This window comes from Pinus tabuliformis, chromosome 6 (assembly GCF_031772625.1).
Source record: "Pinus tabuliformis cultivar Carrire ecotype Pingquan chromosome 6, CPIR1, whole genome shotgun sequence".
NCBI lineage: Eukaryota > Viridiplantae > Streptophyta > Pinopsida > Pinales > Pinaceae > Pinus > Pinus tabuliformis.
In genome coordinates this window covers 1,322,092,445-1,322,106,459 of record NC_142292.1, presented here as the reverse complement: position 1 = coordinate 1,322,106,459, position 14,015 = coordinate 1,322,092,445, and the positions used below count along the sequence as shown (strand labels likewise).

At 37.4% G+C, this 14,015-nt stretch overlaps 1 protein-coding gene across 1 annotated transcript; it reads left to right on the top strand.

The window, feature by feature from the left end:
• The first annotated feature begins 3,947 nt into the window (after positions 1–3,947).
• Positions 3,948–13,632, top strand: LOC149263483 (UDP-glycosyltransferase 85A2-like). The gene is made up of 3 exons (XM_089387914.1): positions 3,948–4,580; positions 10,774–10,815; positions 12,579–13,632. The coding sequence occupies exons 1-3, from the start codon at positions 4,145–4,147 to the stop codon at positions 13,508–13,510; spliced, it is 1,410 nt and encodes a 469-aa protein (XP_089244040.1). The 5' UTR covers positions 3,948–4,144; the 3' UTR covers positions 13,511–13,632.
• Positions 13,633–14,015: the final 383 nt, after the last annotated feature.

The window sequence follows — 14,015 nt, the reverse complement described above, 5'->3', positions numbered from 1 at the left end:
AGATTTTATGACACCAATTAACCGTAGATATTATTGAGTCGAGATGCTCATTGAGCTGAGGGGCTCGTTGATCTAAGAGGCTAGTTGATCCGAGAGGCTAGTTGATCAGAGAGGCTAATTGAGCCGAGAGGCTCATTCTACAATCGAGTATGAGGGAAATGTGTAAGTATGTCATGTCGACAAAAAATAATAAAAATATTTTTTTGCTGATCTTTACCAAAAAAAATAAAAATAAATAAATAACCATATAAATAAATAATTAAAAATCACCCAGATGATCCTTCTACAATCCAGTATGATTCACGTGTAAGTATGTCATTTTCCTCAAAAAATAATAAAAATAATTTTGGCTAATGTCTAACAAAACAAAAAAGAAAAAAATAAATAACCATATAAATAAATAAATAAGAATACAAGAGAGGCTCATTATACAATCGAGGCTCATTGAGCCGATAGGATCATTCTAGAATCGAGTATGAGGGAAATGTGTAAGTATGTAACGTCGTAAAAAAATGATAAAATTACTCATTCTGCAATCTAGATGCTGATTCTACAATCGAGTATGAGTGAAATGTGTAAGTACGTAATGTCATAAAAAATAATAAAAATTACTCATTCTACAATCGAGTATGAGGGAAACGTCTTAGTATGTCACATCCTCAAAAACTAATAATAATAATTTTCGCTAATGTCAACTAAAACAAAGAACAAAATTAATTAACCATATAAATAAAAAATTAAGAATCACCTAGAGGCTCATTCTACAATCCTATGAGGGACATGTAAGTATGCCACTGTCCTAAAAAAATAATAAAAATACTTTTTTTCTAATGTCAAACAAAACAAAAACACAAAAATTAAATAACCATATAAATAAATAATTAAAAATAGAAGAGAGAATCATTCTACAATCTAGGGAGATCACCAGGCTCATTCTACAATCCAGTATGAGGGACATGTAAGTATGCCATTGTCCTAAAAAAAAAATTAATAAAAATAATTCTCTCTAATGTCAACCAAAACAAAAAACAAAAATTAAATAATTAAAAATAGAAGAGATGTTCATTCTACACCTAGAGGCTCATTAGACAATCCAATATGAGGGACATGTAAGTATGTCATTGTCCTCAAAAAAATAATAATTTTTTTTGGCTAATGTCAACCAAAACAAAAAAACAAAGATTAAATAACCATATCAATAAATAATTAAAAATAGAAGACAGACTCATTCTACCACCCAATATGAGGGACATGTGTAAGTATGTGATGTCCTCAAAAAATAATAAAGATACTTTTAACTAATGTCAACCAAAACAAAAAAAAACAAAAATTAAATAACCATATAAATAAATAATTAAAAATAGAAGAGAGGCTCATTCTACAATCTAGTATGAGAGACTTGTGTAACTTTGTTATGTCCTCAAAAAATAATAAAAATAATTTTGGCTAATGTCAACCAAAAAAAATAAATTAAATTGAATAACCATATAAATAAATAATTAAAAATTGTCAAGAGGCCCATTCTACAATCCAGTATAATGGACATGTGTAAGTATGTCACATCCTCAAAAAATAATAATAATAATTTTTCACTAATGTCAACCAAAACAAAAAAAAGAAAAAATTAAATAACCATATAAATAAATAATTAAAAATCTAGTATTTCATTTTCATTCTACTTGTTTCTTTGATATTTCACTTTCACTCTTCAAGTAGTAAATAAAATATTTCCATGTCTATCTTAAATAATATAATTTTATTTAACTTTATAGAGATAAAGTAATTAAAAAAAAATTATATTTCTCTTATAAATATTTCAATATAGAACTTAAACAAATTGTTTGAATATCCATATTAACTAACATATTTAAGTATGAAATCTTTTTGTCAATCTTATTTGTGTATTAATATTCACCTTAATAAAATATTTCAATATTCGAAAAAAATAATTTAAATATAAGATAATGTAGTTACCTCTTAATAAGAAGAAAATGTGTAACTCATTCTATTTTTAACATAAAATATTAATAATGATAAAATATTCAAAAATACAATATAAATAATGAAAAATTACTATTATAAATCTATTTTAAAAACATATTTACCATAACATATTTACCATTAGAAGATATTAAATCTCTTGAGTAGTAAATCTTTTTTCAAATTTGAAATTTAATCCTCTGACCTCTTGATAAATACGCAATTAAAATAGATATATAGTAATTGTATATATATTCCATCGTTCAACCACACTTTGGAAAAAGAAACCCTCTCTGAAAGTGAGAAACATCTGAATAAAGTTTAGATTTCATGCATCAACCATATAATTTTTACGGTTACAAAAACTAAAGTCGTGATAACCCTTATCATCAGAAAAATACTACCTTACGTTTTCAATTGATTTTTATGTGGAGAAGGTGCAACGATCACATGGAGCTGGAAGGACGTGTTTGAACACTGATTCAGGATAATATTGGACCATCTTCCTTCCAGGATATTATTGGACCGTCGTCTTTGAAGATGATACAAATATTTTTTAATGAATGTATGGACCCAAAATTCGCTATCCTTCTGACATTTTTTTACGTGAACGACCGATTGGAATCTATCTACACATGTTTCTTCACTGTCATGCTGTCCAAGGAATCTGGCGGGAGCTCTCGACTCTTTACAGTTTCCCTCTCATCCACTTCTCTTCCATCCAGGAGGCTTTCAAATGGTGGGCAGACCAATGCTCGGACAGACAGGCACTCTTCTGCCTTACTTGCTGGAATATCTGGTTATGGAGGAACCGGTGCATTTTTCAGGCCTCCTGCCTGCCTCTGCTCTCCATCATTCCTCTCATCTCGGGATCGATTTCCTCTCGGCTATAATGGTTTCCTCATATGTTTATGTCTCGGCTGCTATCTCATGCTGCCTACATTTTGTTCCAGATTTCGATGCTGTTTCATCCGTTTGGTGCTGTCGGTCGCTGCTTCACATGCGCCCTTCCAACGCCATACTATACTCCTCTGTCGCACTGGCCGTTTGGCGCTGTCGGACGCTGCTTCACATGCGCCCTTCCATCGCCATACTATACTCCTCCGACGCACTGGCGGGTGCTGTTTTTGATTTCATCGTGCTGTTTTTGATATCATCTGTTTAACACTCCTACAGGTTTTCCTCATGCCTTGTATTCACACATGCTGCCGATTCTACTTACATATCTATGTATCATTTTTTGATGCTGTTTATATCTGTATGGTGCTGTCTGATACATTCCTCTTGCGTCCTCTTGACGCCATTATCCACATTTCCAGGACTGCGGTCCCAATGTAAACACGATATATCTCTCAATATATAATATGAAGATTTTTTCCTACTGAAAAAAAAAAGGAATCTCGAACCCTCAAAATTGACATCTCGAAGTTTAAGTCTTGTTGTATCTGTACAATTCCCACGTAATAAAATTGCTGTAAATATCCTGTCGATATCCCGGGTTGTAGGGACGATGCATTAATGACCTCCTCACCCGGGTTCGAATTGTGAGTTATACAGGATTGGGTTTGGGTTGCAACAATTGTAATGATATTGAACTATAATGAAAGTCAGCACCTTTTTAAAAAACTTTAAAAAAAATTGCTGTAATTGTAATATCTGTGTAATATCTTTCATTGAAAAAAAATGCTGTAATTGTAATATCTGTTTAATATCTTTCATTGAAAAAAGTAATTGTAATATCTGTGTAATATCTTCATTGAAAAAAATGCTGTAATTGTAATATCTGTGTAATATCTTTCATTGAACATGGAAGATTCAATGAAGATTAATATGCTAAGTAAGAATTTTGTTCCTTCAAAAAAAAATTGCTGTAATTGTAATATCTTTCATTGAACATGGAAGATTCAATGAAGAATAATATGCGAAGTTAGAATTTTCTTTGGAAACAAACAGAATTTGATCAATATGTGGCCTGTAATCAGACTCCATTCATACGGTTATCGTCATAAGTCGGTCTTCCGACATATTTGACTATAACTTCAGATTGTACTCAACTGCGATATTCTATAAATTCTCCCACCATTTCTGAAATGCATCAACTTGGAAGACCAGCCATTCAAGTACATATACTTTGAAGCTCTGCGTTTTGCTTTTGTTTGCGGAGATGGAATGTAGAAAATCTCATGCACTGTTACTCCCATTTCCTGCTCAGGGTCACATAAATCCCTTTATGCAGCTGGCCAAAATTTTCATCTCTAGAAATGTTTTAGTGACCTTCCTTAACACAGATTTCAACCACCAACGCCTCAATCCTAAGTCTTCTGATAAGATCAGATTTGAGAGCTTTACTGATGGCCTTCCACCAGATCACGGCCGCACCCTCAACATTGCCGAACTCTGCGAGTCCCTGGTGAAACATGGCCTTCCCAACGTTGAAAGAATTGTTGAAAATCTGAAGCATTCGGCCATTAACGTTCCTCCCATCTCTTTCATTGTTGCAGATGGTTGTCTCTCTTTTATGCAGCAGATCGCCGACAGATATGGCATTCCGAGAGTCGCCTTCTGGACACCTAGTGCTTGCGGTTTCTCTGCTTATTTCTGTTGGGTATTTTTAATGGAGAAAATACCAAAACCAAATAAAAATTCACCACAGAGGCAATGCTCTGTTTACTCTGTCCAGGATCTTTTGCAGACAACCTCTTAAAAAACAAACTCACTCAGAACACAGCATTACACAGTCACAACACATTTCTATTAATTTAAAACAAGCATTCTGTTACATATTTCTTCCTCTGTGCAAAGAGGGAATTACAAAAAAAAACTCTGCTACTCTCACAGATTTTCCACTGCTGTGGAAATTACATACACAGCTCTCTGTTCTTCAAAAAAAACTAAAACATTACATTGCCATTTCTTTATCGCACTGCTGTGCATTTTTCAAAATAAGAATCGCACTATCTCGTGCCTAACAACCCCACTCACAACATAAAAGAAAAACTACACTACAGCACGTAGCCATGTTTTTAACATATGACAACGTATACAAAAAAAAACATATAAAAAAAAATTTATCGTATGTCATATGGGACAATGCCCATAACCAAAATTAAAAGCATGCCCATAACAATATTAAAAGCATCCACCACTTCTACGTACAGCATTAAAAACATTGAATTCCTCCTACGGCGTTCAACCTTTTACTCCACGCAGAAACTTGATTTGATGCGGGCGGAGGGCAACTTCGGAAATCGACGGCTGAGATCGGGCGCCCTGATTACTTGGCTGATCCAACGAGGTTCGCACACCAACGTCGGGAAAAACAAACGAACTTTACTGTCCGGGGAAAGTGGTTTTTGGGCGTTCGTACATGGGACGCGTGGCGGAGAGTGAGGGTGTTCGGAGCCTCTGCTACGGAAACCGCCTTCAGCGAATGGTGGTGCGGGGAGACCAGGTGGTTTTCCAAAAGACCACCGCGCGCTGTAAAATTACAAATTTAACACTCCCCTTTAATTTTAACAGCTGGGCATTCGGTCATACCCAGACACTTCCTCAAAAATTCAAAGCTTTTCTGATCCAGCGGCTTTGTCAAGATGTCCGCAACCTATTCTTGGGTCCTGCAATGTTCTAGGACAATTTCTCCATTGTTCACTAACTCTCTGATGTAGTGAAACCTTGTGTCGATGTGTTTCGTTCTCTTATGAAACACTGAATTCTTTGACAAAGCAATAGCAGAGCTATTGTCACAAAAGACCATTGTTGCTTTTGCCTGCTCTTGGCCTAAGCTTCTCAACATCCTTCTCATCCATACTGCCTGACATGCTGCTGCTGTCGCTGCCACATATTCAGCCTCTGCTGTAGACAATGCTACAATGGACTGCTTCTTAGAAGCCCATGAAATGGCTCCTGAACCCATATTGAAAACATAACCGGAAGTGCTCTTCCGATCATCTACACTTCCAGCCCAATCGCTATCTGTGTACCCAACCAAATCTGAATGTTCTGAGGCATGATATAGAATTCCAAACATTTTGGTACCTTTGACATACCTCAAAATTCTTTTTGCTGCCTGCCAATGTGCCTCCTTTGGCCTCTCCATAAATCTGGAAATTAAGCTAACAGCATACATTAAATCAGGCCTAGTTGCTGTTAAATACATAAGGCTGCCCACAATGCTTTTATACAAGCTAGGATCAAAATCCTTGCTGCTGTCCTCTCTGCTGAGCTTTAATCCCATCACTGTGGGAGTGATTGCTGCCTTGCACTCTTGCATGTTAAATCTGCCCAAAACTTGATTTACATATCTTGCTTGAGATATAAAAATTCCTTTTTCATTTTGATCTACTTCTATGCCTAAGAAGTATCTCAACAAACCCATGTCAGTCATTTCAAATTCATTCTTCATGACTGATTTAAAATTCTCAATAAGATAAATATCATTTCCAGTGAAAATAACATCATCTACATACAAAACAACAATTAAAATTTTACCATCATTTTCCTTGATGTAGATTGTGGGTTCTCCTTCACATTTGTCAAATTCATTCTCCAATAGATATGAATCTATCATGCTGTACCATGCTCTTGGCGCTTGCTTCAGCCCATAAAGAGCTTTCTTCAATTTGCACACTTTGTGCTCTTCTCCTTTCTTCTCATATCCGAGAGGCTGTTCCACATAAACCTCTTCCTTTAACACTCCATTTAGGAATGCTGATTTCACATCCATTTGGTAGACTTTCCATTTGTTTTGTGCTGCTATGGACAGCACTGCTCTCACGGTTTCCATTCTTGCAACCGGGGCGAAAGTCTCCTCATAATCTCTCCCATACTGCTGCTTGTAGCCTTTGACAACCAGCCTTGCTTTATGCCTTTCAATCTTGCCTTCAGCATTGCTCTTGGTCTTGTAGACCCATTTCACACCAATGACTTCTTTGCCTTTTGGTAATTCAACCAAATCCCATGTTTTGTTTCTTTCTATGGCATTCATTTCCTCATCCATAGCTTCTATCCATTTCCTATCTTTAATAGCTTCTTCAAAATGGATAGGATCATCAACATGACAAAACAAGGCAAATAAGGAATTCATTCCTTCTTCATAAATTTCACTTAGATTTCTAAACTTCTTACCTCTTTCACTTGGTGTGCAAGTGCTTGAAGATGCACTTGAGTTTCCTCCTTGTGGTGTGCTTGGAGAAGCACTCTCATTGATCCTCAATGGTGTACCTTGTTGTTCTTGTGTTGGTGCTGCTGTTTGGGGATTCATTTCAGCCACCTCCTCTTCATTTTCATCATGAGACAAACAGTTTTTAACATTGACTGTTTTCTCTATGCTTCCATCCCAAGCTTCCTCTTCAATGAATTGAACATCCCTGCTGACAAAGAACTTCTTGGTAGATGGAATGTACAGCCTGTAGGCTTTGGATTCATCACTGTATCCAATGAAGATGCATTTCTCCCCTTTGCTATCCAACTTCCTCCTTAGTTTATCTGGAATGTATGCATAGGCCACACACCCAAAAACTCTCATGTGGGTGACTCCTTGCTTTCTCCCACTCCATGCCTCTTCTGGCACTTTGTTCATGACTGCCTTTGTAGGACACCTGTTCAAAATATACACTGCACAATGTACAGCTTCAGCCCAATACTCATTTGGCAAATGCTTTGCCTTCAACATGCTCCTTGCCATCTCCATGATGGTTCTGTTCTTCCTTTCAGCAACTCCATTTTGCTGTGGGGTGTACCTGGCTGTAAACTATTTATGAATTCCATTTTCTCTACAAAACTTTAGGAATTCATTGGAGATATACTCACCTCCTCTATCAGTTCTCAATACTTTTATGTGCAGCCCGCTTTGGTTCTCCACAAGTGCTTTGAAGTTTTGGAATTTTTCAAAGACTTCACTTTTGTTCTTGAGGAAATATATCCAAGTCTTTCTTGTAAAATTATCAATGAATGTCAAGAAATATAGGCTGCCAGCTAATGATGGAGCTTGCATTGGTCCACACAAATCTGAGTGGATAATCTCTAAGGGTGCCTTTGCCCTTATACTTTTCCCTGATGGAAAACTCTCTCTATGTTGTTTGCCCAATATACAACCTTCACAAAGGCTATCCGGCTTCTCTATTAATGGTAATCCTCTTACCATTCCTTTTCTGCTCAATAAGTTTAGACCTCCAAAATTTAGATGCCCGAATCTCAAGTGCCATAACCAGTTCTCATCCTTTGGCACGCTTTGGAAGGCCTCTTGGGTGACTGCTGCCATTTCCCTTTTGTTTTTCATGTCTGCCCGGATCCGGAGAGGGAACATCCTGTTCCTTGTCATCTTCACTTCAGCAATGCATCTTTTGCTGGGTGGTATGTCCATGATGGTGCACACATCATTTACAAAGTAAACATTGTAACCCTTTTGGATAAGCTGTCCAACACTCAATAGGTTACATCTCATTCCGGGGACATAGTATACATCTGCTATGGTTTTCCTTTCTCCTTGTTTTGTAAATATTTTTACCTCCCCTTTTCCCATAACAGACACTTTACAATCAGTTCCTAGTGTGACCTCTGATTTCAAATTCTGATTTAAGGCTGAAAAGAGGGCTACATTCCCTGTCATATGGTTGCTGCAACCTGAGTCTAAAAACCATATGTCTTCACTATGTGTTTCAGCCATGTTACAAGCTAACAGGACATTTTCTTGACTGCTGTTTTCTCTTGTAACATTTGCATTTTGTCTGCTGTTCATATCATGCTGTTTCTTTCTACAATCACTAGCATAATGTCCATACTTTTTGCAATAATAGCATTGAACATTAGATTTATCATACCTTTGTCCTTGAGCCTGATACTGTTCTCTTTGTTGGTTGCTGCCTTGACCTTGGTTCTGATTTGGATTGCTGCCTCTTCCTTGTGCATTTGATGGGCTGTTCCTTCCACCTCTGTTCTGGCTTCTGCCTCTTCCTCTTCGGTTTCCTCTTCCTTGACCCCTTCCTCTTCCAAAGGACATCTGGGTCTTGAAGGCTTGCTCAAGGGATGAGTTTTCATTCCTACTCAACCTCTGCTCATGAGTTATCAGTGATGCATGTAGCTCATCAACTGAATATTTTGAGAGATCCTTTGTCTCTTCAATGGTGGTGACTATGGCATCGAACCTTGAGGGTAAGACCCTCAATATTTTCTCCACTATTCTTCTATCTTCAATTGTTTCTCCATGAGTTCTCATTTGTGTGATTACACCAATCACATAAGTGAAGAATGAGTCAATGTTATCTGACTCCTTCATGTTCAAGTTTTCAAAATCCTTTCTCAGCATTTGCAATTTTGCTGTCTTCACTCTCTCCATGCCTTGATAGGCTGTCTTGAGAGTTTGCCATGCTTCATGTGATGTTGTAGCTACTGCTATCCTTGGGAATATACTCTGGTCCACTGCTTGATACAACAAGACAATGGCCTTTGCATCCTTCTTCCTATTGAGCTTCAGCTGATCCTTCTCTCCCTGAGTTAATGCATTGAACTCAGTTTCATCTGCTGGTTCCTCAAACCCATATTCTACTAGTTCCCATATATCTTGAGAGATGAACAAAGCTCTCATAGTTATAGACCAGTAGTCATAGTTCTTCCCATTAAAGTGTGGGAGCTGGGTGTTGAACATACCCATGCTTGTGCTTGCCATTCCTTGCATCTTGAACTATGGTTTTAAATCCTTGACTCTGATTTTTAAAAAAAAAAAAAAACTGACTGTCTTCAGCAATAACAAGAGAAATGCTTTTGGGGAATACCTGAATCCTTCGCTGTCTGAGTCTTCTGTCTGCCTGAGAAGTTTTGCTGCAGCAACAACCTTCTCCCTTCAGCTTCTTTAACTTCTTTAAAGAGCCTAAGCCTTGCTCTGATACCACTGTTGGGTATTTTTAATGGAGAAAATACCAAAACCAAATAAAAATTCACCACAGAGGCAATGCTCTGTTTACTCTGTCCAGGATCTTTTGCAGACAACCTCTTAAAAAACAAACTCACTCAGAACACAGCATTACACAGTCACAACACATTTCTATTAATTTAAAACAAGCATTCTGTTACATATTTCTTCCTCTGTGCAAAGAGGGAATTACAAAAAAAAACTCTGCTACTCTCACAGATTTTCCACTGCTGTGGAAATTACATACACAGCTCTCTGTTCTTCAAAAAAAACTAAAACATTACATTGCCATTTCTTTATCGCACTGCTGTGCATTTTTCAAAATAAGAATCGCACTATCTCGTGCCTAACAACCCCACTCACAACATAAAAGAAAAACTACACTACAGCACGTAGCCATGTTTTTAACATATGACAACGTATACAAAAAAAAAACATATAAAAAAAAATTTATCGTATGTCATATGGGACAATGCCCATAACCAAAATTAAAAGCATGCCCATAACAATATTAAAAGCATCCACCACTTCTACGTACAGCATTAAAAACATTGAATTCCTCCTACGGCGTTCAACCTTTTACTCCACGCAGAAACTTGATTTGACGCGGGCGGAGGGCAACTTCGGAAATCGACGGCTGAGATCGGGCGCCCTGATTACTTGGCTGATCCAACGAGGTTTGCACACCAACCTCGGGAAAAACAAACGAACTTTACTGTCCGGGGAAAGTGGTTTTTGGGCGTTCGTACATGGGACGCGTGGCGGAGAGTGAGGGTGTTCGGAGCCTCTGCTACGGAAACCGCCTTCAGCGAATGGTGGTGCGGGGAGACCAGGTGGTTTTCCAAAAGACCACCGCGCGCTGTAAAATTACAAATTTAACAATTTCCATATGCCTCTGCTCATGGATGAAGGTTACATTCCCGTCAAAGGTATGCAAGCGTCCTTAGGTCTTGTGTAGAATTTTGTAGCAGAAAATGATTAAAAAAGATAATGAACTTTAAAATTCCATTACTACGAGGAACATTACAAACCCACCCAATGGATGTTCCATTAGTATTCCAAGCCATGGGACCCTCAAATCGTTTCTCACTTCGAATCAGGTGGCCCAATAATTGTTGCAGTCGCGCCATTTTCAGTTGTTCAAAATGTCATTCTAATGATTTTCCTATTATTTTAAGATTGCAGTTTTAATTGGCAGATTTTCAAAAGGTTATTTTGATGATGTAATGGATTTAAAAATGTCATATTAGTTTTAGATTGTAACTTATAAATATTATTGAGATTGTAAATTTAGCTTGTTCAAAATTTTCAAGCAGTATTCAAATTTGATTCCTGTCCAAAACCCTACGCCACCGTGAAGCTCAATGAATACTCAGTAAGAGCAGGTAAAAGATAATGACAGATGTGAGATTCTCGTGGGAAGGATTGTTTGATAGTAAGCATTTCTGAGAATTTTCCATAGTATTCATATTTCAGAGAGGTGGAGGTTTTGAATTCTTAAATGAATTAATCTTAGAATAAATTATCCAATACGTTTTGAATGGTCAAGTGAATTCACCTTAGAACAAATTGCCCAATCATATCGTGAATCCTACATTAGCTTGCTGTTTCCTCTTCTTTTGTCCGCAATTATTAAGTAGCTATATTTTGTCACTTGCGCTGAATGAACAGGTGATTTTGTTGTGTAACTCAAAATGGAAAATAATCTCTGGAATAAAGGAAAATGTGTATCGAGTGTCCGTCGTGTTCAACTTTTCATCCATTACATTGCGGAAGGCGGACAAAGAATCCCTTGCGTATTCAAGTTTGTATCCCTAATGGGCTGCTAAAGGATAATTGATAATCTGTCTAGCTTTTGGTCTTTGGTGTTTTTTTTCAACGCCAAAAAAACTTGATACCTTTTTGTACAGAAGGTCAGCGGGCTTATTTTGTTCTATGTAGATAGGATCAAATTGGATGTGCTGGAAGAAATGAAGCTTAACAGGATTTTTATCTGGCCCAATCTATCATACCGTTGGCACAACCATATACCTACAATCTCTCAAACCCCAGCCACTTTGCAGCAGCTAACACACCCCACAAAGCTATAACCTTTTCTCTATGGTTAGTGCCTTTTCCTCCTCCTACCAAAAATGATAACAGAAACTTGGACTGATCTTAATAAAAAGTCCACATCCAATTTTCTCTTTTCACATGCTCCATAGAAAAACCCCACAAAGAATAGCATCCATATATATTTTAATCTAACCTGACTATTTTTCTCCTTCCTCTTTACCATCCATATATATTTAAATCTAACCTGACTATTTTTCTCCTTCCTCTTTACCGGTCCAATCTTAAAATATGGCACTGCTTTTATAACATCCTCACCCACTGAAACTGAATTACAAGATTTGATCCACAGGCATCTTTATGTCAACAATTCTCGAACTATTTTGGAATCCTACTGAAATGGGGAGGTCACCCATTTCAGGATCCTGGAGATCCGCAATCGACTTAACCTCAACCGATTTGATCCTGAAGCGTGCTCAGATTACTTTTTCCCAAGATTTACCCATTCGCCATAGTAAAATAATAATAATAATAACCTGCATTATCCTGTAGCCCAAAAGAATAGCTGTTATAGTTTTTCCTTGTACTAATCCTCTACTTTTTTCTTGTACTAATCCTCGGTAATTAATCGTTTGAACAGAGGAGAATGACAGCCATGGTCAATCCAGGGGCCAAATCATCTCCTGTATTCCTGGAATGACAGAAGTCCGATTGAAAGATCTGCCCTCCTTCCTGACAGTAACAGACCCCTCAGATTTCCTGTTTCAATACCTTAAAAACGAGGCACAGAACACGCTGCAGGCTTCACTGGTTTTGCTCAACACTTTCGACGATTTAGAGGGGCCGGTGTTGAAGGACCTCAACAATAAATTGTCAGGTAAAGTACTGTCCATTGGACCTCTTTTACTGTCGGCAGGGGAAACAGCAGCGAACACCAACATATGGAAAGAGGAAACTTGGTGCATTGATTGGCTGGACAGACAGAGAGTATCGTCAGTGCTGTATGTATGCTTTGGTAGTATTACAGTTCTCTCAGATGTGGAATTGATAGAGTTCGCGTGGGGTTTGGAGGCGAGCAACCAACGCTTCTTGTGGGCTATGCGACCCGACCTCGTCCAGGGGCACTCTGCTGTGCTGCCTCGGAATTTCATGGAGAGATGCAAGGACCGAGGCTGCTTTGTTAGTTGGGCACCGCAAACTAAAGTCCTTTCTCACCCGTCTGTGGGAGGGTTTCTGACACACAGTGGATGGAACTCGACGATTGAGAGCATAACCGCTGGCGTTCCCATGATTTGTTGGCCTTTCTTTGCGGAACAACAGACAAACAGAAGATTTGTTGATCGTGTCTGGAAGGTGGGACTCGAGATGAACGAGGAGGTTTCCAGAGAAAATGTGGAGGCATTGGTGAGGAAACTGATGAATCTGGACGATGAGGAAGTGAAAATTATGAGGAAAAATATATGGGAGTTAAGGGAGAGCGCAATCATAGCAGGTCAGGTTCGCGGATCGTCCTACAAAAACATGGAGATGTTTTTTCACCGGATGCTGCAGGAAGCATCATCCTCATCATGATGGTCATAGATACATTTCACTTTTTTATTTCTGATACATTTCACTTTTTTATTTCTGTTTCTTCGTTGGAAAAATTGTAATCTTTCATTATGATTGAAAAAATTACATGTTGTAGATGTTTTTTAGCATATGCTGTATTGTCATTTTCCCTGTAAACATTTTCAAAAATTTTCAGTTTTTCAAAAACTTTAAGTTTTTGTTGCAGTCATCACCACTCAAGGTGTGCAGTCACTATCTGCTATAATAATAAAAATAAAAGCTATAAATATGTTTGTCATCTACCATAGTTCCACATGCACCACGCAGGGTGATGTCTTTGCTGAATTCTCCATTTCTGTTATGTTTGAAATTACTATATTTGCAGTTTTGATTTCATTTACGATGTAGTTATTATATGTCCGTAGTCAAGGATTTATTTGTATTGTTAGTCAGCTTTATATTTTATATGTTTATATATAAATGATGTAATATTAATTTTAAAGTTTTTAATAAAAATCTATTTCGA